General features: G+C 32.0%; 1 protein-coding gene across 5 annotated transcripts in view; it reads right to left on the reverse strand.

Moving 5' to 3' along the window:
• Positions 1-27,263, reverse strand: part of LOC126774154 (supervillin-like) — a 185,303-nt gene that overhangs the window by 76,489 nt on the left and 81,551 nt on the right. For 4 of the 5 annotated variants that reach the window (XM_050495508.1, XM_050495509.1, XM_050495511.1 and 1 more), the window contains 8 exons: positions 11,755-14,116; positions 9,193-9,665; positions 8,353-8,625; positions 7,594-7,776; positions 6,949-7,284; positions 5,679-5,809; positions 4,899-5,465; positions 4,025-4,128 (listed from right to left, as the gene is read on the reverse strand). In XM_050495508.1, the coding sequence (XP_050351465.1) occupies positions 4,025-4,128; positions 4,899-5,465; positions 5,679-5,809; positions 6,949-7,284; positions 7,594-7,776; positions 8,353-8,625; positions 9,193-9,665; positions 11,755-14,116 (4,429 nt within the window). The remainder of the gene's footprint in view (positions 1-4,024; positions 4,129-4,898; positions 5,466-5,678; positions 5,810-6,948; positions 7,285-7,593; positions 7,777-8,352; positions 8,626-9,192; positions 9,666-11,754; positions 14,117-27,263) is intronic. The other variant, XM_050495510.1, reaches the window with a different exon arrangement.

Below are 27,263 nucleotides of genomic sequence, written 5' to 3' on the forward strand. Positions count from 1 at the left end.
CATAACAATCTACGTAAACACCTACATATATATATTTTAATAAGAATATACTTTATATATTAATCGAATAAATAGTTTCTAAGCGCAACGACAATAAGAAGAATATGTTTCTATTTATAATATACGTATAATGTAAAATATATTACAAAGAACAAACGGAAACCTTCAAAACAAGCACCTTGAAATATAATCGGTGTTGCCCAGACTTATGTTGGTTGGTATGACTAAGCACGCCGCGGGCACGAGATACCTTGCCGTATACCGGCTCCCGAGTGAAAGCTATGAAGTTGTTTTATAATAACCATTCAAATGTTGATTGGTTGTTCTTGCTAACAGATACTTATGAACTTTTTTTTTTTAATTTATGACCAAAGGGCAATATAATAGTGCCTAACAAAAAATCTATAGATTTATATAACGTAAAGAAACCGCTCTAGTAACAAATTATGACTCATCATTTCATTAAACCTATATAAATTTTGAAAGCATTAATCCAATATTATTTGTCAAGGTACGCCACCGATGATTTCGTTAAAGTTTAGAAGTTTAAATAATAATAACAAAGTAAATCGTATACCGACTTTTTTTAAATAATATAAAAATTATTCTCTATTATAAGCATTTGGACTACACGATAAGTTAACTAATGCTTTTTTTAATTTATCTGCTAAATTTTGCAACATCTTTTAATAAAGACTTATTTCGAATACCGTAATTATAAATAAAGAGTACAATTACTTTGTTACGACAAGAAAATCTATCAAATACAAAACATTACGAAACGAATAAAAACTAACTATCAATCTTATTAAAATTTATGACTTATTGCTTACTTGTATAAATTTATATATCCACTTAATTTACTTTATTAATGTGCAAAAAGTATTTCATTTAAGTAGTAATTCATCGTTTATTGTAACAAACATCGATACCGTACTTGACCCACATGGATAGCGCAAAATTTCCTAATTTAAAAAATAATACTTCGAAATATATTCAACCTCTTTAAATAGTATTTTAAAAAAACAATTTTTAAAAAACGAATTAAAACACGTCCAGAAATTTAAGTGAGATACTGAGGGGCAATTTAGATATTTTGACAGTTTAGAAATGTAAATATTTTCATGGCGATTAAAACGTTAATAAATTTTAATCGAATAGTCTGTGCATTGGCAATGTTTTGAATGCCAATTTCCATATGAAGAAAGGATATTTACAATGAGTTACCAATTTGCTCACCGTCCTTTTTACTGTCCATAAACGTTGGAGTAATTGCTTGGTACATGGCTGCAGATAATGAGCTCAAGATTTCGAAACCCTTAGTGATACTGCGGTCTGTGCTATGAGATTTGGAAAACAGAGAGTACTCCTATTTTTGCGCATCGATTTGCGTATACCAATAGAAGTGTATGTACTATTGGTATACGCAAATCGGTCAGTAGGTCATCAATGTTTATAGATGAAAATGATGAACTCCTTCTACAAGTGTGATATGAGTGGGCATGTATTGTGTAATAAAAGTCATTACAATTCATTTCGGCAATGAGCCCAACCCTACTCGTGTACTTTCAAAGTGAAGGTCAATCTGTGTAAATGATCAATAAACATAAACTTCGGTTAAATACTTGCCAAATTAAGATTCAATGACATTTTTTTTTAACTATAGTAACTTTAGAAAAAAAAATTTTTAAATTAGGAATAGCAAGCTATATGAAATATTACAACAAAAAATAATGAAGATATAAGATTCTATGAAAACAGTTTAAATCAATACCTCAGGTCTTAAGAAGCAAATCTCTATAAATCTATATAATAAAAAAGCAAAAAAAAAATATATATTATTTCCTATATGGTATATTTTTTTATGAATAGGTTTGCTTATGACGTATAATATTTCTTAAAAAGTTACTTAGTAGGATACAATTATTCTTATTTACTGTTAATTATAGAATACTTTTATTAAAAATAAATATTCTACGGATATTCTTACAGAAATACTCAAATGGAACAGACTCCCATCTTACTACTATAAGATGCAGATTCAAAGTGAATCTTAAGTGACTTTTAAGTATCACCTCAAAAAACGTATTTCTCAATATTTTCATGACTTTAAGCAAAATAAAATAAATTAAATTTTTATCTAAATTCATTAAATCGTTCATAACGATACGCACATTCGAAGACGGAAATATAACCATGAAAATAAGAAATTGGAAACACTTTCACCGGACATTTTTTTTTTACAAAGTACAAAATATTATACCCTAATTACTTGGTTCATTAAAAACGAAATCGAAATAAGAAAAACCGTGACAAAACGCGAAAGAAAATTTCACTGTAGCATTCAACGCACCGCTGCCTTCGATTGCTTCGAATTTATTTTAATAAATTTTTTTAGACCTTGTACAGTATAGATGTAATCTTTGATTAGTATTATGCAAATGTTAGGAAAAAATGTATACGATGCCTGAATAACTAATTGGCCTTGAATATATATTTCAACTAAGACTTGGAAAACAATTTGCTTCTATGGAAAGTGAAGTATATTTAATTTTTAGAGGCTATAAATATACAACAGCTGGGCAAGGGAATATAGAGATTATTTTACAGTAATTCTCGATTCTGGATGATATATTTCTTGTTATTACATAAAGTATTTTGTTAAACCCTTCAATGTATATTATATTCGTATCAGTAAGGATTTATTCATTTGTCAGTACAATCAACATTAAGATGAAATTATCATCACGTTTCTCTAATGCGGGTTCGTGTATACAAATGCGGCAGATTTTGCTGAGCTGAGTACATAAACACAAATTAAGCACATGAAAATTCAGTGGTGCTTACTCCGGTTTAAACCCGGAATCTTCGGTTGGAATTCACATTTTCCAGCCACTCGGCTCTTTATACAAAAACGATTTTGAAATACAATAACTTGTTATTTATTAGCATTTGTATAAAAATAATTGCATAAACCAACATAAAACGTACGTATAACACAAACATACAACGAAAAGACACCACAACTTTAATAAGGCTAACGAAACGATTAACTAATTACCTTGTTACATGACGTAATTGAAGATATTGAAATTCGAAAATATTTTTATCGATTAAGATTCAAATTGCTTTGAGAATTCGCAATATACAAACACAGATAAAATATTGTGCAAACGGAATAATCTTAGACACGCAATTACGTCACCCAATATTATAATAACAGAAATGACTGCATAATCGTTGCATCAACATAATAAATACTATCGTGTTCAGAAATGTAATTAATATTATTATTTTTTTATTCAAAAATCTTTGCGATTTGCATTCGTAACCGAAATTCAAACATTAACGATTTAGATAAAATAAACAGCATTATCTATGGAAGCAGTAAGAAGGTAATATTTTTCATTATCTTGATAAATATATATTAAATTTTGTATATAGCAGACTATAAGTCACGGTTGCTAAATTAAAAGATATTAATTTGTGTTCAGTTGCAAAAGTTATTTTATAATATTTTATTTTTTATATTATACTCTTCCTATATGATTTAAGTAAATATATTTTAAATTTATCTTAACTTTATTATAGCTGCTAAAAGTGTTATCATCGCAATCTCATTTTACATGTTAAATAATTTCCAGTTTCACTTTTAAAATAAAAGAAAACGTGCCGTATATGATTGAAATAAGATTAATTTTGGAATACTTCGAATTAATATGCGACAAATAAAATAATAATAACATTCATAATACAGAGAGTGACATTGGCAGAATATCTTCGGTCTATTAGCTCAGATACACCTCATAACGAAACCTAATAAAAAACAGTCAAGCCAAACACAAAAAAAAAAAAAAAAACGCTCAGTAGTCCAGTCATTTGGCGATTGGGTAGGTAGTTGGTATGATAATCAATACCAATTGCAGTCTCTATCAAGAGCTTCGCAGTGTCCCAGTTCACCGGGACACTGTGAAGGCTGGCTCGGCGCGCCAAGTGAGAGGACTCCGGCTGGGAGAGCACTGACCGGTGCCGACGCGAGTTGATCCGGCGCACCTCCCGGCCGCCGCTGGACTCGCCGTCGCTGCCCGACGCGCCCTCCATCGCGTGGCTCGACACCGACTTGCACATCTGAGGACGGACTCGGGTCAACACGGGCGCCAAACATTTACTAACTAAACATTCATTATAGGTGCAACATTCAATTATCGTTATATAAAATACACTCAATTGATTGATTCCAACGAAATCTAGTCAATATCGCGAAAAATATTAAAATGTACATAATACAAGCATGAGAATTACTTTACAGATAAATTGCCCTCGGGATCTTATTCACTAGACCGACGAGGCTACAATTGATACGAGGGAATCATAACTTGTCTATTTAAATTGCTTATATCGTTCTAACTTTAAATCTAGATACTGGTACGATATAAATAGGTGTAACGGTTGAGTTGAACTCACATACCAATATTAATATAATAATCATTTAGGGTACAGCAACACATTAGAGTAAAAAAAAAATTAGATTAGACGACCGAGGCAATTTGTAGCGAAGATTTTAAGCTTACGACATTAGTGATATATTAATTTTGTCTTGTTACAGTAAAAGTTTGACGAGCCGGTTGGCGTGGTTGGTAGATACTTGCCTTTTCACGCCAAAGATTGTGGGTTCGATTCCCACCCAGGATAGACATTTGTGTGCATGAACATGTCTGTTTGTCCTGAGTCTGGGTGTAATTATCTATATAAGTATGTATTTACAAAAGAAAAGCAGTATATGTAGTATATCAGTTGTCTGGTTTCCATAGCACAAGCTTTGTACAAGATTAATTTGGGATCAGATGGCCGTGTGTGAAAAATGTCCCAGGAAAAACAAAAAACAAAACAATACTGACCGTTGGTATGTACTTTCGAACAGCTGCAGTTAATTCATCAATACTCTTCTCCTTCTTATCTCCTTCAAAGCCGAAGAACTTGTTCTTTGCCGCTTGGTTCAATGCGGATATCTTGAGGATCGGAGGTTTTTCCTCCATAGATGAAACTTTCTCCATTTGTCGTCGTAACTTCCCGAGTTGCAAAGGTTCATCTAGTTTCTTGACGAATCTTCTGTATCTGGCCTTATCTTCTTCGCTCTTCGGTTCTTCTGATGGTTTTCTACCAAGTTTACCCAACATTGGTATCTTCACATCTGGATTTTTAGCTTGATTGATACGCTCATTTAATTCATTAGCTCCTGGTAGCTGGATCTTGTGAGGAAATGGATCTTGTAGTACCCTCGTGAGATCAGAGTCGGTTCTCGACGATTTCAGCTTGTTGTTCTTACGCTGGAATCTTCGAGGCTTTGGGTCTGGTATATCTTCTGAACTATCAGACGAGGAACAGCTTTTCTCTGATGATGAGACGCTGGACGCAGAAGCAGATTCATCTTCTGATGAACTGTCAATGCCTTCATCCTTTAAACCCTGTATAAAATAATATACCGTTATATAAAAGATAAAGTTACATAGAAATAATGTACAAAATTTTCTTACATACATATATCTGAATAAGATTAAAATCGTTTTTTATTTTATTTTTCACCAATTTTTTTTACGAAAACTATAGAATGTTTAATTAGAAAATTCTTATATATAAAACATATTTAAGTAGGTTTAAAAAAATAGAACTTTTTTAACCTCTGAACTTTCTCCTTTTGTCAACGTCTTAGGCTTTGAAGGGACTACAGTCGACCCCGACTTCAGGATGCCTCTAACCTCAGGGGTTATCATCCTCTGAGCTCTTTCGGTAGGCGAGTCATCGTCGAGATCTGTTCAGACAATTATATATAAAGAAAAAGAATAAAGAAAACAATAATACCCATAGCGATGAAAACAATATCCGTACAATATTTTTCAAGCATTTGGTTAATATATTAAAATACCCAAAAAATTGTATGCAAATACATAACCCAGCATTTTTCAATACAATTTTAAGGCAGAGATCAATGTTTTACCCAGCATATACAAAGGCGGCAGACAATAAAACGGAAAGGTTTGGTATCCTATAAATAAAGAGCGATTATTGTCCATTTGCCAAATAAAACACCTGTTTTAGTATTACGAAGTCAATCTTCTGTTATTACGAAAACAATGTGCCATATCATGTTTGCTTTCTCGAAATAGATTCCAGTTTGGTGCAATACAAATTACACACAAAGTCAAAATGTTAAAGCGAAAGGATGTTGAAATATCGAGTTATTTTCGAATATGTAATGCGGGATTTTTTTAGGTCATTCTAATATAGTTAGAATATGTATTATTAATTTGTAATATATATTATTTTTATACGTGTAAAATCAATATATTATCATTATATGCGTATTCGATTGTTAATTGTTTCTCATGATAAGTGAGAAATACTTCAAAGATCCATCCAGTAAGCTGTTTGGGATTATATTTAGATTACGTCCAAAGTATTCGATTAAACTGCATATATCTCGCAAATTATACCACCTCAAATTACTCATACGTACATTTAAATAATAGGTATGCTAAAAGCTACAATTACATTCTACGTAAGATCCTCTTTGGTTGATGAAATTATAATTAAACATTCCAAGTGCACATGCGACAAAGTGTTAATTATTTTGTTTTTTAGGAAAATAAGGAATCATAAAATCAATCGACGGAGTAGGAAATACATGTTAGTGTTTTTATTACAGAAATAAGAAAATCACCACAGAATTATATAATATATTTATTACCTTAAAAAATAAAAATATAATCAAAATCTAATAGATAAATAATATCATTAGTATATTTCATGCAAGAAAAACAAGCGAAGAAAATTTGTCAACTTACCTTGCGAATCTTTTAAGAAATAAATTAGTGCTGAACCCAAATAAGCGAAACGACAAGCGGAAAAAATCGACAAAAAAAAAACACAAATTAAAGAACTAAGTCAGACCTAAGCTTCTGAATTTCGCGTTCTGCCTCATGAGATATTCTAAGGACGTGTTTCTCGCACTCGCCGATCGGAATAATTCCATTTTGAGTTGAAAATCTGAATTGCGAGGTACGTCTTCGTGGGTCAAAGACTTGGTCAGTCTCTCGTTTTGCTCCATCGCTTCCTGGACTTGGCTAGCAAGAACCGGCATCGTCCTAAGCCTGGACGCTCTGGGCACCCTATCATCTTTGGGTCGAGGCAGTCCAGCGACGGGAGGTTTGTGCGTTAGCTTCGCGTTGAACATCTTCATCTTCTCCGCTAGCGACATCTTGGCTGGATCGTCCTCGTCTAACTTAGCTGCCACCGGTGAGAATGTGCGTATATACATTACATTGTGCATTTAACAGAGCCCGGGACATACACATAGTAGAGTAGTCGAGGACATGCAAAAAAGAAATAAAGCCGACAATCAAAAGACAGAAAGCGTATCGTCGGTACCATATGCAATTTACATGCTATTTAAGTAATGATTCCATATTGTTACCGGTAATAACTAATCATGGCGTACAATTTCGAAAAATAATGAAAATGAATATTTACCGCTATGAAAATAAATTAAATTAAACTATATAAGATGTGCAGTTCAACATATTTAAATAGGCTTACCATCTTCATCTCTGTCTAACACATTTGCAGTGCTTTTGGATTGAGCAAGTGAGAACCCTTCATTGGGGGGGCTGGTAGTCTCTGGAGACTGTGTTGGGATGGCTTGCGTTTTGAACCGCTCCGTCACCGAAGGCCCCTCCTTTATCTTTGAGCGACTGTGACGAATCAGCGGTTTCGGTGTTCCTGTAATTGAAAATACAAATGATCAGAAATGAACCACACAGACACAATGATAAGCATAGACAGACATATTAACAACAGGGATTCTTAAAGTTCAGGATTCGAAAAAGTTCGGTAATATGTTAGTACAATAGGGAAAAAAATAACACAGACAACTAAAAAAGGAAACGAATAGTTGGGTAAAAATTTGTAGCCTGGAAAATAAGGTTTAAGAACATTTTTTATGGTATTGGTAGATGGGCCACCTGATGTTAAGTGGGCACCACCGCCGATAGATATTGGCGACGTAAGAATTATTAACCATTCCTTATATCGCCCATGCACCACCAAACTTGGGAACAAGGTTTTTATGTCCCTTGTACGTGTACTCGAATTGGGTTTTAGTTAAATATTTACAACAACACGAATAAGCGTATGATATTACAGTGAAGTACGCGAATATAATTACAGTATGCATTTTATACAATTTTATCAAGCATTTTGTTCACGATACAAATATTTAATGACCAAAAAATCGAATGCTTATGAAGATGGAAATGATAATATTATTATGTTTTAAAATATGTAATTATAACCAACCTTTAGCTTGTTGTTGTAACTGTTGCCACATACTGGCTCTAGCAACCACACTGTTGCTTTTCACCAAACCGAGAGCGAACCCGGAGTGATCGTTGCTCTCATCGTCACTGTGATTTTCCTCTGGACTTCGAAGAGCTTCGTTCTCCGTTGACTTCCTGTGACGGTCCATGTTAAGCAGACCTTGTTCTATAGATGTTGATGACCAATTGTTACTGCTATTTGTAGTTTGGTTTTCGTGTATTTCTTGACACTCTATCAAGCCCAACTCCTCGCCTGAAAATCGATAATTTCAATATTAGTCTCGAGCACGAACAAAAATAGACATCCACAAAATACAGTATTGCGTGTAAGAAATTTGACTACAATGTTACATTGAAGCTGAAATTAAAACTCTTTGATCGAATTTATACAAAAATACAATTGTATTTTTTAACTGATAAAACTTACCAGCAACCTTACCAGCAAATGTAGCGCTGACAATGAATATTATACGTATTACATTGACCCAAATGAAAGGACAGAAGCACGTCCACAAGGTTAAACTGAATTATTTTGAAAACCATCCTAATATGAATAGCGAGACAGTTCTAATTTTAACGATAAACATAAACAAACATCGTTTAATGCAAGCCGACTATTTCGATTCTTTCCACATGTTTCCTTTATGACTGCTGTAACAGTTAGCTTTGATTGCCCCAAACACTAAATAAGTCAAAAGTTAGTTTCGACAAACATAAATCCAGTGCGTTCAATTTGTTAAAAATAAATTTAATGATTATTCAAACCGACCAATTGCTATTTACTAACGGTGATTAATAACACATTTAATGTAATACTAACCAGAATGCGGCCCGGAGTCTCGGGACGAGGCGCGATTGTAAACTCCGCTATCACAAGACACGTTCAGACTCCAATTATCTGCTTCGGCTTGGTTACTTTCGTCTTCATCTAAAGCACGACAGTCCTCGTCCAGTGCAACGCGAACTTTGTTTACTTCTCGTTCGATTTCGTCTAGAGTAGATTGTTTTGCTTCATTATCGGCGCAGATCTTTTCAAAATCTAGAAAAGTAGCCTCACCAAAGCTGTCGCTTTTAGGGACAACATTTTTTAAAACGCCGTTCTCTGTCGGTAAGTTTGTATAAAACAAGTTGGAATCCAATGGTGGTGACTCGAGGTCTGCAAATGGATCTCGTTCGGGCTCCCCCAGACAGGGGCCCTTGGCCGAGAGAACAGCACCGGACTCGACGGAACGGGTTGGAAAACTACAGCCCGCGATACTGAACGCTTGGAAATTCGCTTGGCCCGGCTCCAAACTGCGAAATGAGAAAAGAAATGCGTTAATGTAGAACAGTCGTCGTTGGTTAGAAAGAGATAGTTGATATTTCAGTTTCATTTTATATGTTCTGATGAGTTATAGCATGAGCGATTTGGACTGGCAGCCTTGTTTATGGATTTAAAGGAGTTCGACACCATTGGCAATATATTCTAAATATAAATTTCCAGTTTGATATCGCGTGATTTATTACCATGAGACTGAGACTTTATCACGAGTTTATAATGTATCCTTTTGATAGTGTTTTAATTTCTTTTAAAAATGCTTTTTCTATAATTTTATAAAATTTCGTTTCATGTTATTTTGTTATTATTTTATCGTAATTACTAATTAACTTTGGATGACAGCATTTATTAGTTTATAGTAGTAAGCAGGAAAGATTCAGTTTGCTAATAACATGTTTATAAAGCAATATCAAAACACTGTAGTTAAAACAAAGTAAAAAAGCAACAATTAAGGGCAACTAGAGCTTGCCGCATCAGATGTTCTGATCATAAAATATTGAATGCCTGCTGCGTAGCACAACAGAGCCAGAAATAGTGCTGACCCAGTAACGACTGGAGCGCTTATTTCCGTCATCAACATGCCGTCTTAACTAGCACTGTACCAGTAAATGCTACCACGACCGAACTTAATCACTGACCAGATTAATGCAATCGCAGACGTACAAAAAAGACGAATTATATCGTCCCAAATTAGAAGAGACCGATAAAGTGAATGCGACATTATAATAAAAATACGACCAAGAAGACATATAGTCTGTTAGAATCCCAAGTATAAATAACGACGTCTTGAATATCACGCATAGTAGGTAATTTCCTTTTAATTAACCTTTTAACAAGTTATAACATGAGATGTAGCCACTGTTTATATATTTTAGTAAGGCAATCAATAGATACAATTAATTTGAAAACATAACAAATTTAACACAATGTTAAAACATGAGCGATGATAGATATTTCAATACTTACAAGTTAAATTGCGGCCAATCTTCAAGTAATCGGTACATTTTTAACTTTCGTTATTATTTACAACATAAAATATTTAAAATAATAATTATTTGTAAGACCCACACGATCCAAATTTAATTGTTACACTTCCAGTCTGTAAATGATGCAAACAGTAAACTGAACCACTAGATGATGTCAGACGACTGCTCTTCACAAAATTAGCATCAAATGTTTACCAAAGTTACGAAACGTTAATTAGAAGACATTATCTGATAACTACTTTTATCTATTTGAGAACAAAAACAATTAGGTCAAAATGAGACAGGTCGAGGAAAGAATAGTACGATCTAGAGCTTTATTTAATTTAAAATTTATTCAATCAAACTTGTTATTTAATTTTTGAGAAAAAACAAAGTTTGATTTATCTTTACTTTTATTACAATTGCAGGAATGTAGCTAAAAAAATTAACTGTTTGATACACAAAATATATTTATATATTGTTATATATTAGTAAAATCAAAAATCAAAATTAATTGTTTTGGTTTTGTTCAGTTGCAAATAGCCATATTAACTCAAAAAGTAGTAGTTTTGCATTCTCAGACAATTTTATTTATTTGTATAGATATAGATTGTACAGATTAGGCTAATTGTTAAATTAACCTCAGAGTAAACTGTTCAAAATTTTTGGCTTTGTTTTCTTATTAAATACACTTTGTATTTAATAAGAAAACAAAGCCAAAAAAAGTGAAATCAGAGTAACATTTGATATACGCCCACGATGTATTTGTTCATCAAAATAATGGCCATCTGCCAAGATTCAGCTTCTTTCTCTACAATCGACACAAAGCGTATAATCACCTTTATATCAGGAAAACAATATTTAAGGACACCGTCCAAGCGGAAAATCAAAATTACTTGCAATAAAGTAACGAAAACATTTAGAAATCGTGACATTTTGGCAATGCTATATAACAGAAACTTAAATGGTGAAATCAAATAGATTTAAAACACTTAGCCAATAATTTCGTGAGTCACTAACTAGTAATAGATTTAGTATTATGTGCCTAGGTAAGACTAAGCTAGTACAATAAAAATCTTTACATTTATATGTATCTTACCTTGTTGCAATCGATCTCATTTCGTCGATGGTGACAGGTTGAGTTTTATGGCGGTCTTTATCACGATTTCTCACTTTAGATGTTGAAGGTTGATCTTTTAAGAAATTATCTTTAGTAAGAGCTTGTTCCATGCTCTTTATTCGAGACGCAATCGATGGAAATGTTTTAGAATTGTTATCGACGGTAAGTTTATCCCGTTCCCAAGTGTCACAATGACCGTTTTCACAATTTTCGTCTACTTTCAATCGGCGATTATTTAAAATCGAGAGTAGTTCGTCATTCACGTCACACACCAAACTCATTGACCGAGGGTTTGCTTTAGGTCGCAAATTTCTTCGTCGGATCACTGCACTTGGATAATTTTCTTCCGGGTCGAGACTCAAGACTCGTCGCGGACCAGCCGCCAACAAGTCGTTCGCAACGCTACTAAAATTCGTCGCACTAATATTCACATCGTTGTCTGCACAAAATGAAAGCCGTGGGCGTGGCGATTGGCTGCGTTCCCTAGTTAGACTCGAGCCTCTCTGCTTTAAAATTGGCTTAACTGGCGCCTCACATTCTGAACCAGAATGATCTGAGGTTCGTGATCTAAGTAAGGATGGTCTTCGAGAACTTTTGTCGTCTTCGCTCATATCGAAACTAGAAGTATGACCCTCATCACCGGACATTTTTTTCGAGGATTTTAGAATTGGTTTTTTAGGAATTTCAAAATCGTAATCGTCGTGTTCTGTCATTTTTTTCTTTAATATTGGTTTTGGTGTGTCTGAGGACAATAAGTCAGGTGAGGGTCTTTCTTCAGAAAAACTTTTTTTCTTTAGAATTGGTCGTACCGCTTCTTTATCTTCTTCTACTAACTCAGCACCACCTGCAGCTGCCAGCAGCACAGCCTGTGCTATAGAAACGTGAGATGATGTAGTACTGCTACTGGAACTTGAATTCGATTTTCTTTTTAAAATTCCATGTGGCTCCGGAGAACCGTGTGATATATCGTCGGTTAAATGATCTTCTTCTCGACTCATTTTTCTTTTTAAGATGCCTTGTATTTGGCCATCTGGCGAGTGAGTCCTCACAACATCCTCTAATGATGATCTTCTATTTTTCAATATTGGTTTACATGTATCAGATGAACCATCATCAGCAAACGATACTTCAGGACTGCAAGACCTTCGCCTAGCGACTTGCGACTCATCTAAACTGCGACGTTTTTTTAATATACCTTGACGTTGTCGGTTTTCAGAACGGCATTTATTGCGTGATTCAATAACGCTTGGAGAGAAAGTAACAGGAGGAGAAGTAATTGTATTATTTTGAGGGTTTGTGATATTATTTTCTTCATGAATTGATTTTCTCTTTAATATTGATACAGGCGTATGATGACACGTCGAAGAGTTCTCAAGACGACGATTTTGACTAGAGGAATCATTATTGAGATCAGAGAACATTGCACTTTGTTTTTCAAAATCGATCAGTCTCTGTGCTGCCGTGTCTATATCTTTTAACCTCTCAGAGACGCCTCTATTTACAATAGAATGTTCGTTAACCAATCCATAGTTGTATGTATGACTATTATTTTTTTGTTCCGATGTCGATGCAAATAAAGTGTCATAACGAGGAGAATCTGGTATAGTCACATGTAACTTATTACTAGTTAAGTTATTCGATAATTTGTTAACCCTATCTAAAGTTTGTTTCGTCAAAGCAGCTAAACTGTCCATTTCCTGGGAAAGTCTGCTTGCATGTGGTCTAACAGTATCGTGGAGTGTGGACATATTTGCACTATTTTTTAAATTACCTAACTCACCAACATTAGGTATCACGGATGAATTTGTGTTCAAGTTATCATTGAATATAATTTTACTAGATATATTTGTAGTATCACTCCCACCTTTTGGAGAATTATCTAAACTAGTCAGTCTTTTCTTAGAATTATGATATTTTTCTTTAAGACTTTCACTACCTTTTTGAGCTCGATTAACTTTGTCTTTACGACCGTTTTCTGGATCACTTTTAGATTTTTCAGGACTTTTAAGTAAAGACCGCCCTTTATATAAATCCAATTTCGCTTTTGTATTATCCACTTTCGTTGCCGTTTCTTTTATCGATTCCTGCTTAATGGGTGTGGTTGAATTATTATAAAATGATTTTTCGAGAGTCTTTTTGGACAAAGGTATACAACTAGGTTTGATGCCACTTTCAATACTGCGTCTTTTATCAGTGGTTTTTGTTGCAGTTTTGTTAGAAATTGATTTGAAACCAAATTGTAAATTGTTTTTAGGTGATACTTTGGAAGACTGTTGTGAAACTTCGTTCTTGAGATGTGTTGCTTCTAGAGACCGACGGTTTTTTGTCTTCGTAATAGTTCCTGAAACAAATAAAATTGATGGATAAAAAATATATACATAATAACATAATGTGTGTAGAGATTTAAACGGAAGAGGAAATTGTTAACCAACAAACGCTGTTGTTCTATACGAGTTCACTGACAGCTGCGCAAACGTCGATCGTGCCGTTTAGTGCGATATGGTCATAGATTGTTGAACGACCTCAACGTAACACGTGTTGCATTGTGTAATTATGTTTAAAGAAATATTATCCAGGTTTGTTTCTAACAAATGTTTGCTATTTAAAGTGAGTCATTTTTATGTTTATTAAGCAAACTTAGATTAACACAAACAAATATTATTTATAATGCATTATTAAAACAGCGGAAGCTTCTTCATTATATGTTTTATTAATAACCGAGGAAAATGTTAATAAGTAAATTCATTATTAAATTATTGAAGCCAATATACTCGCAGTACTTGTATGATTATTCCTGGGAACGTGGCAAGGCAAAAGCTGCGGTTAAGGTGGTTTGAGATCACACCCGTCACACCTGACCATGGTAAATATACCGCAACGTAATATTATTATATTGGTTTAAGATTTGTAAAATAATTAAAGCCTGACTCGTCTGTAAAAATACTATGTAATTAGGATATAACCGGAACATAATATAAACATACATAGACTGCAAACCCTTCTTTTTGTCTTGCTATAGTCAGGTAAAAATAGTCTCATTGCAAATAGCTTCGTTCTAGTAAGCGGTCAACGCCAAGATGTCATTATGATTGTTCTTAGTACGTTACACAAAATATAAATAAAACTTGTTATAATAATGTAGCGAAATAAATTATCTTCTATAATTATCCTATACGCATCCATTAGCGAGAAACTTGATACTTGTAATCTATGTATTTACATCAAACAACATTAACTTTAAATTAAACTTGCAGATTCTATAGCAAAGTGATAAATTATAGTACATAAGCATTTCTATGAATAAATAAATACCATCGCATTTATATCCAACGACAGTTAGATCCACTGGTGATTAAATAAAATACTCGATTCTTTATTAAAACGTGCTTATCAGTTTAACCTACTTAGTTGTATGTCGAAATAACATTTAACTATATACATATATAGTACATGAATAATTAGAGAAACATATTTTTTATTATTTTTATTGACTCATAGAGGTCACGAAAAATAACCTCATACATTAATCGTTCATTCATCGTGTCATCATTTACGGTTTTGTTTTCACAGAAATCCATTAGCTGGCGTATACAGTAATTATTGACTATATTGACTTTTATAGGTACAAAATTTGTTCATAAAATTATAGGTTTATTTGCAAGGACTTTTTATCTTGATATTAGCTTTAATATTCTTAAGGGCTAAACTGAAATAACTTCATTTATGATGATTTTTGAAAATGAGAGATTTCGTTTAACTCAAATCTTTACGATAGCCTTTTTTGATCATGGATTTAACCATACGTCATAAAAAAAATGTTGATAATCTTTTTCTGGTTCTCTGGTTTAATAGTGTGTACAACTATTATGTTTGAAATTCGAAGATGCGAAGAGTCAGTAACACTATTGTTACAAAATTTAAAACAATTATTAACGTAAAACCAAGCGGTGTGACACATCCTTTGTTTCGGATAAAAGAGCAATGTTTTTAAACGACTCGAATAACAAGAGCGGCGATTCGAAGCAAAAATTACATTTGACAAAGCCAAACCAATACTTCGTTTGTCCCAGTTTTGACCAAGCTTGGTAACAAAAAAGAATGAAATATGGTAGAAAAGTCCATCTAGGGTAGACGTCGTAGAAGCAGGCCTTTATATTTTCTACACCTCTTCAAGTTGATATATAAGCTATTCATGAGTTTATTCGAATAATTGTAAAGAGATTTCATGGAAAAGCCTTTGTAAGTTATCTTTTATTGATATAGATATTCTTCTTGAACATCTTATTCAACTGAGTAAATAAAGTTATCCCTTCGTACAATTTTTCGTAAAGAAAGATTTATTCGATAAGGCATTTATTCTACGTAATACTAAAAAATATAATAAGGCAAAATATTTTTAGCATTTAAATCTGAAACTTTATTAAACGTGTCATGTGTCAAAGGTTGTTCTTATAAGTTAAGTCAACTTTCTGTGAAACTTCTGTAACTGATTTATTTCGCCTTGTCAAAAACAAATCAGCCATTTTCAGTGACCAATTTTATTTTCTTGAAAAAATAATAAAATAAATTAACGATTTTGTTTTTTTAATTCATTTAGTGAGACCCAATTTATAATTTGCCTACATATTCTTTGTTTTATCATTCTTTAGTTTTAACACATTAAAATCATTAATTTGCAATAAAAAACAATTATTTAGTCGTCAAGTATTAAACCTTCTGTTTTAATAAGACATTGCAACTAAAAATGTAAAAATTATAAAGAAAATCACATATATAACTTATGTAAATTTAAATACGTATAACGTTCTAATAAAAAATTTTAAATAAACAAAAGTTATCAAAGGTAAATTACTAATTTTCACGAGCTTCAGATCAAAGTGTACTAGGGAAGATTTAATTTCCATCAAAGTCAACCCAGTGGAGTTCAAAGTGAATTGAAATAAAAATGTATATAGAGTTCGGGTTACAATGTCATCGTCCTAGACAGATGTGGCGAACCCGTGGACAAATAGGGGTGAGGTTGGAAAACCTTACGTGCAATGGGAATATCAATTTCAACAACATAATTTGGTACGATCAGAGAAAACGATCACAATATGATTACGATTCTACTGGATACTTATTACGGAAAATTTTACAAACTTATTATTTTATATTACCTCGTTGGTTTAGTGATAACTTCAAGGCTGCAGATCTTAAGGCCCAGGGTTCAAAATCAGATCCGAGTAAAGTTGGGTTGTATATCAAGGAAGTCGTTTGGAATTGCGTGGCAGTGTTTACTCTCGTGCCTAAGAAAAAACGTAAAGTAATTCCTGTGTCTAAGTTCACTCCATTCGATTGGATTTTCGTCACAATGGATTGCGAGAGTGAGGGATAAGAGGGAGAGCCCAGTGCTTGTACACATATGTGTGCAACATATTATTTCTCTCCCCTTATTTATTACCTACGTTGGTTAGTCTTCGTTAAAATTTCGATCAGATGGACTGCATGATAATTTTATATTAATAGGGATTAGCACGATTTATTATTTTTTTATATTATTTAACCCGCGAGACTTAACAAGATTCGTAGCCTAGCCTGTTGATACCAACCTTGACCTGGCACGCACCCAGCCAAGCGTAAAAATCAATTTAAAGGCAATTAAACACGATTCCCGAAGACGAGATTACATATTTATTATTTTAATAAAATTTCGCTACATAATTTTAAACAGAGTTGACAGCATAAACCACAAGATAACAATTTTATACACCAAGCTACTACAGGTTTCATCTTATGTAATCTTGATTAAGTACGACGTTACAAGCCACGAGAACCCACTCTGATATATGTAGTTAGCGAAATAACACCCAATTATGGCGAAGGCGAAATCACGAGAAAATTAATTCTATGAAACATCAAATAAGTCTAACTTTAAACTTCCGTGTAAAGTGCGTCGTATATCCTCAGTTTTGAATAGGCCATGAAATGTTTATGCGAGGACAATAAAATGAGATGTAGGTACAGTAAAAAAAATAAAAAAAACAAGGAATCTAACGAAGGACAAGACGCCGGTTTATGTTCCGGATATCTTTAATCCGGAAATGGCTAAGAATCGGACGTTGAAATGTATGTTCGTTTAGATATTTTATATAAGTACTTGGCATTACAGATAAATATGAACATTAAGCGAAATAAAAACAAAACACGTGGATAGTGTAAATAAGTACTACGAAAAAATGAAAAATATATTGAAGATTTATATTAAATAAAGTACATTTAATCGATATTTTTTTATCAAAACATTTTAACACATAGAAATATTTAAGCAACAATTTTCTCTTTGTACACGATGAATTTAAATGTTTTTGTTTTTTTATATTTTTTGTAATAACTGAAAAAACTACTAAGCCAATATTTGCAGCAGATGCGTTTTCCCAAAGTTTTAGTATATAATACTATCATATAAGTAGTAGCGCTTAGAATATACACTCGCTTTAAATAAAGACTATCGACAAGCGTCAATTTAATATTCTTCTTTAAAATATAGTAGTTTTGTAAATATGCTAATAATGCTGACGTGTATTTCTAAGTCCATAATAATAACTATTATTATTATGGACACTATAGATATATTACTAAAACTTTATTAGTAATTTTAAGATCTTCTGAACCATTCACGTTAATAAAATCAACTTCGACGATAAGTCATAAAGTGAAGCCATAAACTGGCTTCAATAACAACCACAGTAAAATCCAATCCAATAAAACGTTTTAAATTTGGTGTTTTATTATTTAAATTAATATTTAAGTATTGTCAGCAGTTTCAAGGTTAAACAACCCAATTATCAATATAAAAAAGTAAAGTAACAGCGTGTTAATGTCCCACAGCTGCGCTCAGCCCTCGTCTCCTTTTAATGAAAAGGTTTTGGGCTCATTCTACACCGCTCATACAGGGAGGGTTGGTGGATACTTCAACATGTGACAGATTTTCATCCGACAAATGCAGGTTTCCTGACTATATTTTCTTTCATCGCCAAGGCCGAAATAATTACAATCACATTAAGTTCATGAAAATTCAGTGGCTGTGAATACGCAATCATCGATTCTAATGAGTGGACCACCTCGGCTCAAGAATGAATTTATATATTAATATAACTCGGCGAATACAAACGAACACCTCTTATTTTAATACTATTTACTTCGTTGTATATATATTGTACCTTTCCAGTGGAAAATATACAGAGGTAGTAATATAGTTAATTAAAATAATAATAATATCCTGAGAAATTTTTCACACACGGCCATCTGATCCCAAATTAAGCTCGTACAAAGCTTGTGCTATGGAAACCAGACAACTGATATACTACATATACTACTTTTCTTTTGTAAATACATATATAGATAATTACACCCAGACACAGGACAAACAGACATGTTCATGCACACAATGTCTGTCCTGGGTGGGAATCGAACCCACAACCCTCGGCGTGAAAGGCAAGACAATCTACCAACCACGCCAACCGGCTCGCCAGATATAAAATACTATAAGATCCAGTATTATGTAAGTTAGAACATTGATTGACAGAAAGATATTCATACCAGAAATATATGACAAGTCAAGTGAAAAAAATTATGATAAAAGATGAATGAAAAAAGGCGAGGTCAACGACAGTCCCACTATCCCGGCTGGCTAATGGTTTCAATGACACGAGGTCGCAGGTTCGAAGAACGAACAAAGATGTACCTGTCCGATTAAATAATCCCACTAAAAAAATTACTTCGTAACTTATGTCTCCCGTTTTAAGCCACTTTTGAGAACTGTTTTATAATTTTACGTATTATTTTTATTATAGTTTCTTGTGACACATTAAGTATCACTTAGGTACTGCAAATGTAGCTATAATTATATGCATATAAAACATTTTCAAGTTTCATAGTTAAGTTCATTTTAAGTTAATCTGTGCATATATTGCTGAAGTGTATATACTGTAGATAATATATATTAATTATTATAATATAACTATTGTATAATGTAATGTTTTTTTCTTTTTTAATTTTATTATATTATGGAAAATAGAATACTTTGTCTCAAAGTTTTATCATAAATCCAAACATCTTAAGTCTTTTTATCTTCTTATTTTGCCTTTTTTCGGCTACGGATTATACTTTTGTTTTATTCTTAATAAAGAAACTTTACTTATTGCATTGGATCAGCTAAAACAGTGACTACTAAATATGGTTAATATAATTCAACTAAACAAAAACATGTAACATTCTAGTATAGAAACAAATTACATATTTAAAATAACATTACATTGTAATTATTTATATTAAAATTTCAAATTTGATTCAAAGCATGTACAGAGCATAATGTATAATTTGTTTAATAAATTCCAGTAGGTTGAAGCTTTTAAGTGGAAATTCTAATGTTTTTGACAGCCTGGCGAAAATTACAATACCCAGAGCGACCTTACAGACGTCATTTCTTATAATTTAAATTCATAATTGTTTGCGATAAAAGGGTCTTTTATCATATCCTGTACCTTTTTTGTCTTAAATTATATTTTACAAGCAGTTTGATGGACATAATAAATTTTCTCTAAAATGTAGGCAATACTGTTATTATAATATTTTCACTAATTTTTAGTTTTAACAATTAATAGTGAAGAAATTGAAAAACAATTTTATTGAAATTACATTAAACCTATTTCATAATTTATGTAATTAAATAATAATTAACTAAATATAAATAATAAAAATTCATAACTATTCTTACTTTATGTAACAGTATTAGATATAATTTCTGAATTAATTCGATGTATAAAAAAATAATAATTTATAACCCCCTTCTATTTGAAATCTATTAAAAATACATGTTTTTATATTTAAATCCCGAAAAGGATAGCAATGTTTTTAGTTCTATTCAATTGTCTGCAATCAGGTACGGGTACTAGTAAAGGTACTAGTAGGTTTTTAATACAAAAGCTGATGATAACATTTAAGGTCGAACGATGAAAAATCTAAGAAGGCACTAAAGCAACACTACATCAGCCCACGCAGCGAAATACAATTTTCTACGAAACCACGATTTAAACGGCAATTATTATTTACAATACATAATAACAAGCTCATAATACAAACAAATGAAAATAGGAAAAATTATTTTTCAAGTTTGCCATGTCAAATCGCATTAAAGAAATTGCTGCCGGTGAATGCCGGTTATCTGAGTAAACAATAATACGATTTTCAAATCAATGATTTTTTTAATTTGAATTATATTCAATAGTTACAAAAGGTAGTTCTGATAACAAATAAAAACAAAAGCTTATTGTGGCGTCCGTTTCGACAATATAGAAATATAATAACAAAAATTAAAATTACGAATTAAGTGGAACTTAATAAAAAGTTATTTAAAGCCACTTTGCTATATCTGCTATAGTATCTATTACCATTAAACAACATTAACTCGATCACAACTAACTCGTACAAAACAAGTACAACAAGTTTAACATTTAAAAAAATTAAGCAATAAAATAATTGTAGGGAATGAAATTTACTCAAATAGATAATGAAACGGTGCCCGACAAACATAGTTATAGTTATATATATAACATAATAAAAACATAAAAGATTAAAAAAGTAACAAAAATGCAAGTTAAGAGACGTTCACTGTGGACGCTATTCATAATTATATAATCATGAAAGTTTTCGTTTATTTAAATAATTTGTAAGTGTATTATATATTATAATATTATTAAAGATTTTATTCGAGTTACTTAACGCGAAATACTCGACACAATTTAGTAAGGCTATATTCCCATCGTAATTGAGCTGAGGAATACCATTAAAATTATTATGAAACTTTTAGATCATGATAACTTAATAATAACATGATAGATTATGCTGTTGCGAAACAAGTATCGGCTTAATAATTTATCTATATTTTGTTATAAAAAAAAAACAGGCGTTGATGTCGGCCTGTTATATTATAATCATATATACTTAAAGTATTAGTGAATTAAGTTATAGTTGAATAAAATAAAACTTTGGCTCCTATTTTCGAAATTCTATCAGTACCTTGAAAATTGAATATCCGTAAGCACAGTTGTATTTTATTTCAGTAAGCGTACACACTGTAACGTTACAACTCTCTCTGCCCAACATTTTGATAAAGAAATCGTTCATTACGTTCGTTAATACCTGCGTGACATTGAAGAAATTTACAATAGCGTTGTGTTAAAAGTTCATAAAGAGTATATTTAAAAATAACGATTAATTTCAAATTAGACTAAGTTATTTTTACTTAAATATATAAAAGTAAACATTTTACGACTAGATAAATCAATTCCAAATACGAGATTAAACTTAAACAAATATCAAGCACAAAATATTACTAGTGGTACTTGCCCGGATTTGAAACTGCGACCGATAAACATCTAATTATTCCATCTACTAGGTCTACTACTATATTTAAAAAAATAAATATTCATGTAAAATAATTTCGTCAATAGCATTCTGAGAGTAATAATATGATATTTATTTACATTAAAGCCTTAAATAAATACAAATAAAAATTAAAAATAGTTACTGTATAAATCGTAACCGCATGGAATGGTGGCAAGAATGCAAGCAGCATTTCCCCTTTGAATCGCAATTCCGATTATTTGTGCGAAAAGTGAACCAGTGCTCCTGTCACCAGTAGAGGCAATTATAAAAGGTTTTGTCATCGTTATATTAAATAAAATATTAACAGATATATTAAGGTGACGATTTTAAGAGATATGAATAACACGAAAAAAACAACAACGATCTAAAACAAAGGTTTTTGATATGAATTGACGCTTCTCGAAGACCAACTCGTATGACGTGAGAGCAAACGGCACGACGCCGCCGCAACCGCTCTCTACTCCCTTGCGTATGCGTGACACGTATACTTCGTTATTATATTTTATATAATATATATATTAATAATACGAAAATCATATTTATTTTAACTAATTTATTTAACTAACGAAACCTATATCAATTTTGACGTTTTACATCTGCTGGGCATCCCGCGTCGGCTACATTTCTTCTATTGTATGTAAACATATTCTAATACGAATATTATTGGAACTATTAGTTTTGTTGACGGTCTCGGTAAATTCGACATCCCAAGCCGGTGGAAGTTGTCTACTTAAAAATATATTTTATTTCTTTTTAATTTCATTTTATAATAACATTCATGTTGAAGGGTTTTAAAACGCACATAAATTATATAATTATGCCATTGAAATTTTTATATAATTAAATATCGTTAATACGTTTAAAGTCCACAACTCGTAAGTAGGTTTCCCCACTTAATGACCATTTAGAGATCGGACTGCAGCCATATAGGTTAGCTGAGGACCCTAGAACGTGAACTAAACATTATTCGTCCATTATTTATTGAAAACGTTCAATAACTGCTAATTTATATTTACGTATTCAAGCAATGCGATTTAATAAAATGAAACTGTAAGGAATGAAAGGCAATAAAGGCTAAAACGTGTTTCATTTAACTATATACTAATGAATACGAACCAACGCAACGCACCGGTTCGAATTGCATAACGAAACATTCAAATATACATTTTATTTATTTGAAATAAAATATTATATTATATCACTATTTCAATTTATAATATTTACAATAAAAATATATTTGTCCAAGGGATAACATATCAGCATTAATTACTTTTATATACGAGCCGGTTGGCGTGGTTGATAAAAACTTGCCTTTCAAGCCGAAGGTTGTGGGTTCGATTTCCACCCAGGACAGACATTTGTGTGCATGAACATATCTGTTTGTCCTGAGTCTGGATGTAATTCTCTATATAATTATGTATTTACAAAAGAAAAGTACTATATGTAGTATATCAGTTGTCTGGTTTCCATAGCACAAGCTCTGCTTAATTTGGCATCAGATGGCCGTAAGTGAATAATGTCCCAGGATATTATAATTATTATTATCATAAATAGCTTTGAAGTTCGCAAATGAATAGTGACGATATTCGAATATTTTTCGATAGAGATCAATCAGATTAAAGGACTAATACTATTAACAAAATAAAATACACTATGAATAAAACAATCAATAGGTATATGGTATCGAAATTGCGTTCAACCGAAGCGAAAACTTCGTCGAGTAAATAATGAAATTAAACGTGACGCAAATGAAAATTTCATGAAATTCATTGCATGTAGTATTCATTTTACAGAACATTCGAATTTCATTTATCAACCGTCATTTGAGCTTAATACATTATATCAATTTTAATGAAAATTTAATGAAGGTACTAAAATATTTCAATAACCAGGAGAATGAAATTTTATCACCTTCTTTACTCGATATTAATGGTAGTAATTAAACACTTTTACTCCGGCATAAAGAACTAATAATCGTAAAATTCAGAAAGTAAAAGGGCATAGCCGATAGTTATAAAGATTGATAAACAAACAGAAAAAAAAAATTACATACAAATAGACACCTTTGGAGTGGTTGATAATACTTTTAGTGTAATGTTAAAATAAGGTGCTCTAGGTTTTGACTATTGATACCCATTGGTCGTAGCGTGATATTATAGTTCATAACGTACCTCAACAATTGGGCTAACGCAAAAAGTTTTTTCAAATCTGACTGATAGAACGGTAGATTAGTACGTAAATAAACAAACAAACAAAGTTCTTAGCTTTATATATTAGTATTGATTGCATATGTATTGCAATTACTAAAATTTTTAAATTTGAAGCCCGACTGACTTATTATAAACGGCATTTTATCATTGACGGTAAGTTTAATATGACCATAAAAAATACTTAACATATTTACAGGATTGCAATTATTTAGTGTCTCAAAACAATTAAAGCTCATCTAGTATATACTCAGTTTACCTAATTGCAATATGTAAATAAGTTCCCACGTGGATAGGGTACACTAGTTCCTAGACACGAGGGCAATTAACATCTAAATTACATTTACAATTTCCTAATAAACAAGAACGTAAATACATTCTCACTTAACAGAGAAAACAGAATATCGACATAATTCTACAGAATTCGTCGTAAGTAAAAAAATATATTATTAAACACCAAACAAACTAATTACGTATAATACCGTTAAAACGAATATTCGGCTACTAAAGCATTCGGCCTTATGTTTTTGTATCCGGTTGATTACTAAGTAGTTCAGAATAGCAAAAGGTTTATTTAAAATTAATTAAAACATATTCTTTGTTTTATTATCATTACTCGAAAGGCTTTAGGCAAATAAAATATGGTATGGTTTTATTATGAGCGTGAACCAATCGTACGGACGGAGTACCAAAAACTGCGACTTGACAAATACAGCCAAACAGTTTGGCAATTCAGCTATTATTCCAGACATCTGGTTATAGACTTTATGTGACTATATTAACTTTAACGGATGGTAGGAGGTTTTCTGTATGCCCGTTTGAGTTGATACCAATTACTCGTTACTCATTATTTATTCTACCTAAGCATCAATATTTTGTATAGCTGTGTTGCATTGAGTGAGGCTGTGTGATTACATAAGATACATAACATGACGTGTTTTATCAGTTTATAGAGTAATGTTTAGTTCTTGCACTTAAAATCATATGCCCTTTTTGCTCATCTATTTTTCTAAAACATATTATTGAGAAAAATTCTATTAATGGAACTTCAATGTATATTAAATATTATTGGTATATTTAGATATACTAAATATTCTAAGCGGTTTTACCGGCGTCAAATATTACTCCGTTCCCGTGTATCGTAGCGTGTTATATATTTTATGCCTTTCTCAATAATTGGATTATCTAAAAAGTCTTTTTTTTTTTCAAATTAAACTGTAAGATCTTCAAAGTAGCACATTCGAACAAACACAGTGTATATAATGGTGTAGATATGGTGTTTAAAAGTAAAATGAAAAAATCTTGTAAAAGAACGTATCAATTGTTTTCTCATATTTCGCTTTATTTCTACGTCCACGCAAAGGAAAACAATACAAAGTGTAAAACAGTACATTTTTTCATCAACCTAAACGATGCTGAAAGTAATTTATTAGCGTGCTGCTAAGCTTTACCAGATTACCAGTTTATTTAATTATTTTTATTTAATGCTCTAAGCATTAACTATGAATGTTGTTTAGAAGATGATAAGTTAAACAATCTTGTCTTTTTCTTTCAATATATTGAGAGGAGCCGAGATGGCCCAGTGGTCTAACCACTGGGCCATCGCGTGAATCTTAACCGATAATCGTGGGATCGAACCCGAGCAAGCACCACTGAATTTTCATGTGCTTAATTTGTGTTTCTAATTCATCTCGTGCTTGACGGTGAAGGAAAATATTGTGAGGAAACCTGGATGTGTCAAATTTCACTGAAATTCTGTCACATATGTATTCCACCAACCCGCATTGGAGCAGCGTGGTGGAATAAGCCCGAAACCTTCTCCGCAAAAAAAGGAGAGGAGGCCTCAGCCCAGCAGTGGGACATTCTCAGACTGTTACTGACAATTGAGGAGGTTTTGGAGCTTTCTCAACCACGCTCCAATCAACATTCACATGTGACAGATTTTCATCCACCACATGCAGGTTTCCTCACGATGTTTTCCCTCTTCACGCACGAGATGAATTATTAACACCAATTAAGCACACGTTAACTCAGTGGTGCTTGCCAGGGTTTGAACTTGGAATAATCACGGCTATTTCTCGTATGAATCTAAATACATAATTTTAAATAAGTACATATAGAACATTAGAAATGAAAAGGTATCGATTAAAGTACGTCACAATGGATTTATTACGTCCAGACCTAATATAAGTTAATATGAAACTTCTCAAGGAAATAACATCTCGAAAACGTTCTCGAAGTAAATAGTGAACTGTTCTTATATAAGAAAACACAAACATCCAGCGGAGTTTGCATTAAAGAGTAAACATTTCATATTTGTTCTTGGGATACACGCTGGCAAACTTATCGTCGGCTCCAAGTTATTTCTGGTAAGCAGTTCAAACAGATTAATACTGGATTAACTACACATGTGACGAATGTATCAAATATTGTAATATGCAATATTTCACCGCTTTCATAAGTATAATCTAAGATAACAACATTGTTAAGTATTAATAACGGAAATTCTAAATATTTTACAAGATTAAATTTATGCTATAAATGTAATGTAATTGTGCCCTTACAGTTTCTTAACTTTTCGAGCTTCGATATTTAAATATTTGTAATTTTTGTTTAGACAAACAAGATCTTATTATCGCACATGATATGTTCATTTGGCTTGCTTCATTTAATTATTCTTGAAATATGTATATTCAAAATTTAAATATATTTTACAAATATGTTTTAAAAAAAACGACAGCAAATCTCATAAAAATTCCATAAAGATCAATGTTTTAATTAATCATTACATGGAAAAAAGAAAATGGAAAGGTCGTTCGATTTAGTATCAAAATTAAATTTACGTTTGTTAAA

The sequence above is a fragment of the Nymphalis io genome, chromosome 16 (assembly GCF_905147045.1).
Source record: "Nymphalis io chromosome 16, ilAglIoxx1.1, whole genome shotgun sequence".
In the NCBI taxonomy this organism is placed as follows: domain Eukaryota; kingdom Metazoa; phylum Arthropoda; class Insecta; order Lepidoptera; family Nymphalidae; genus Nymphalis; species Nymphalis io.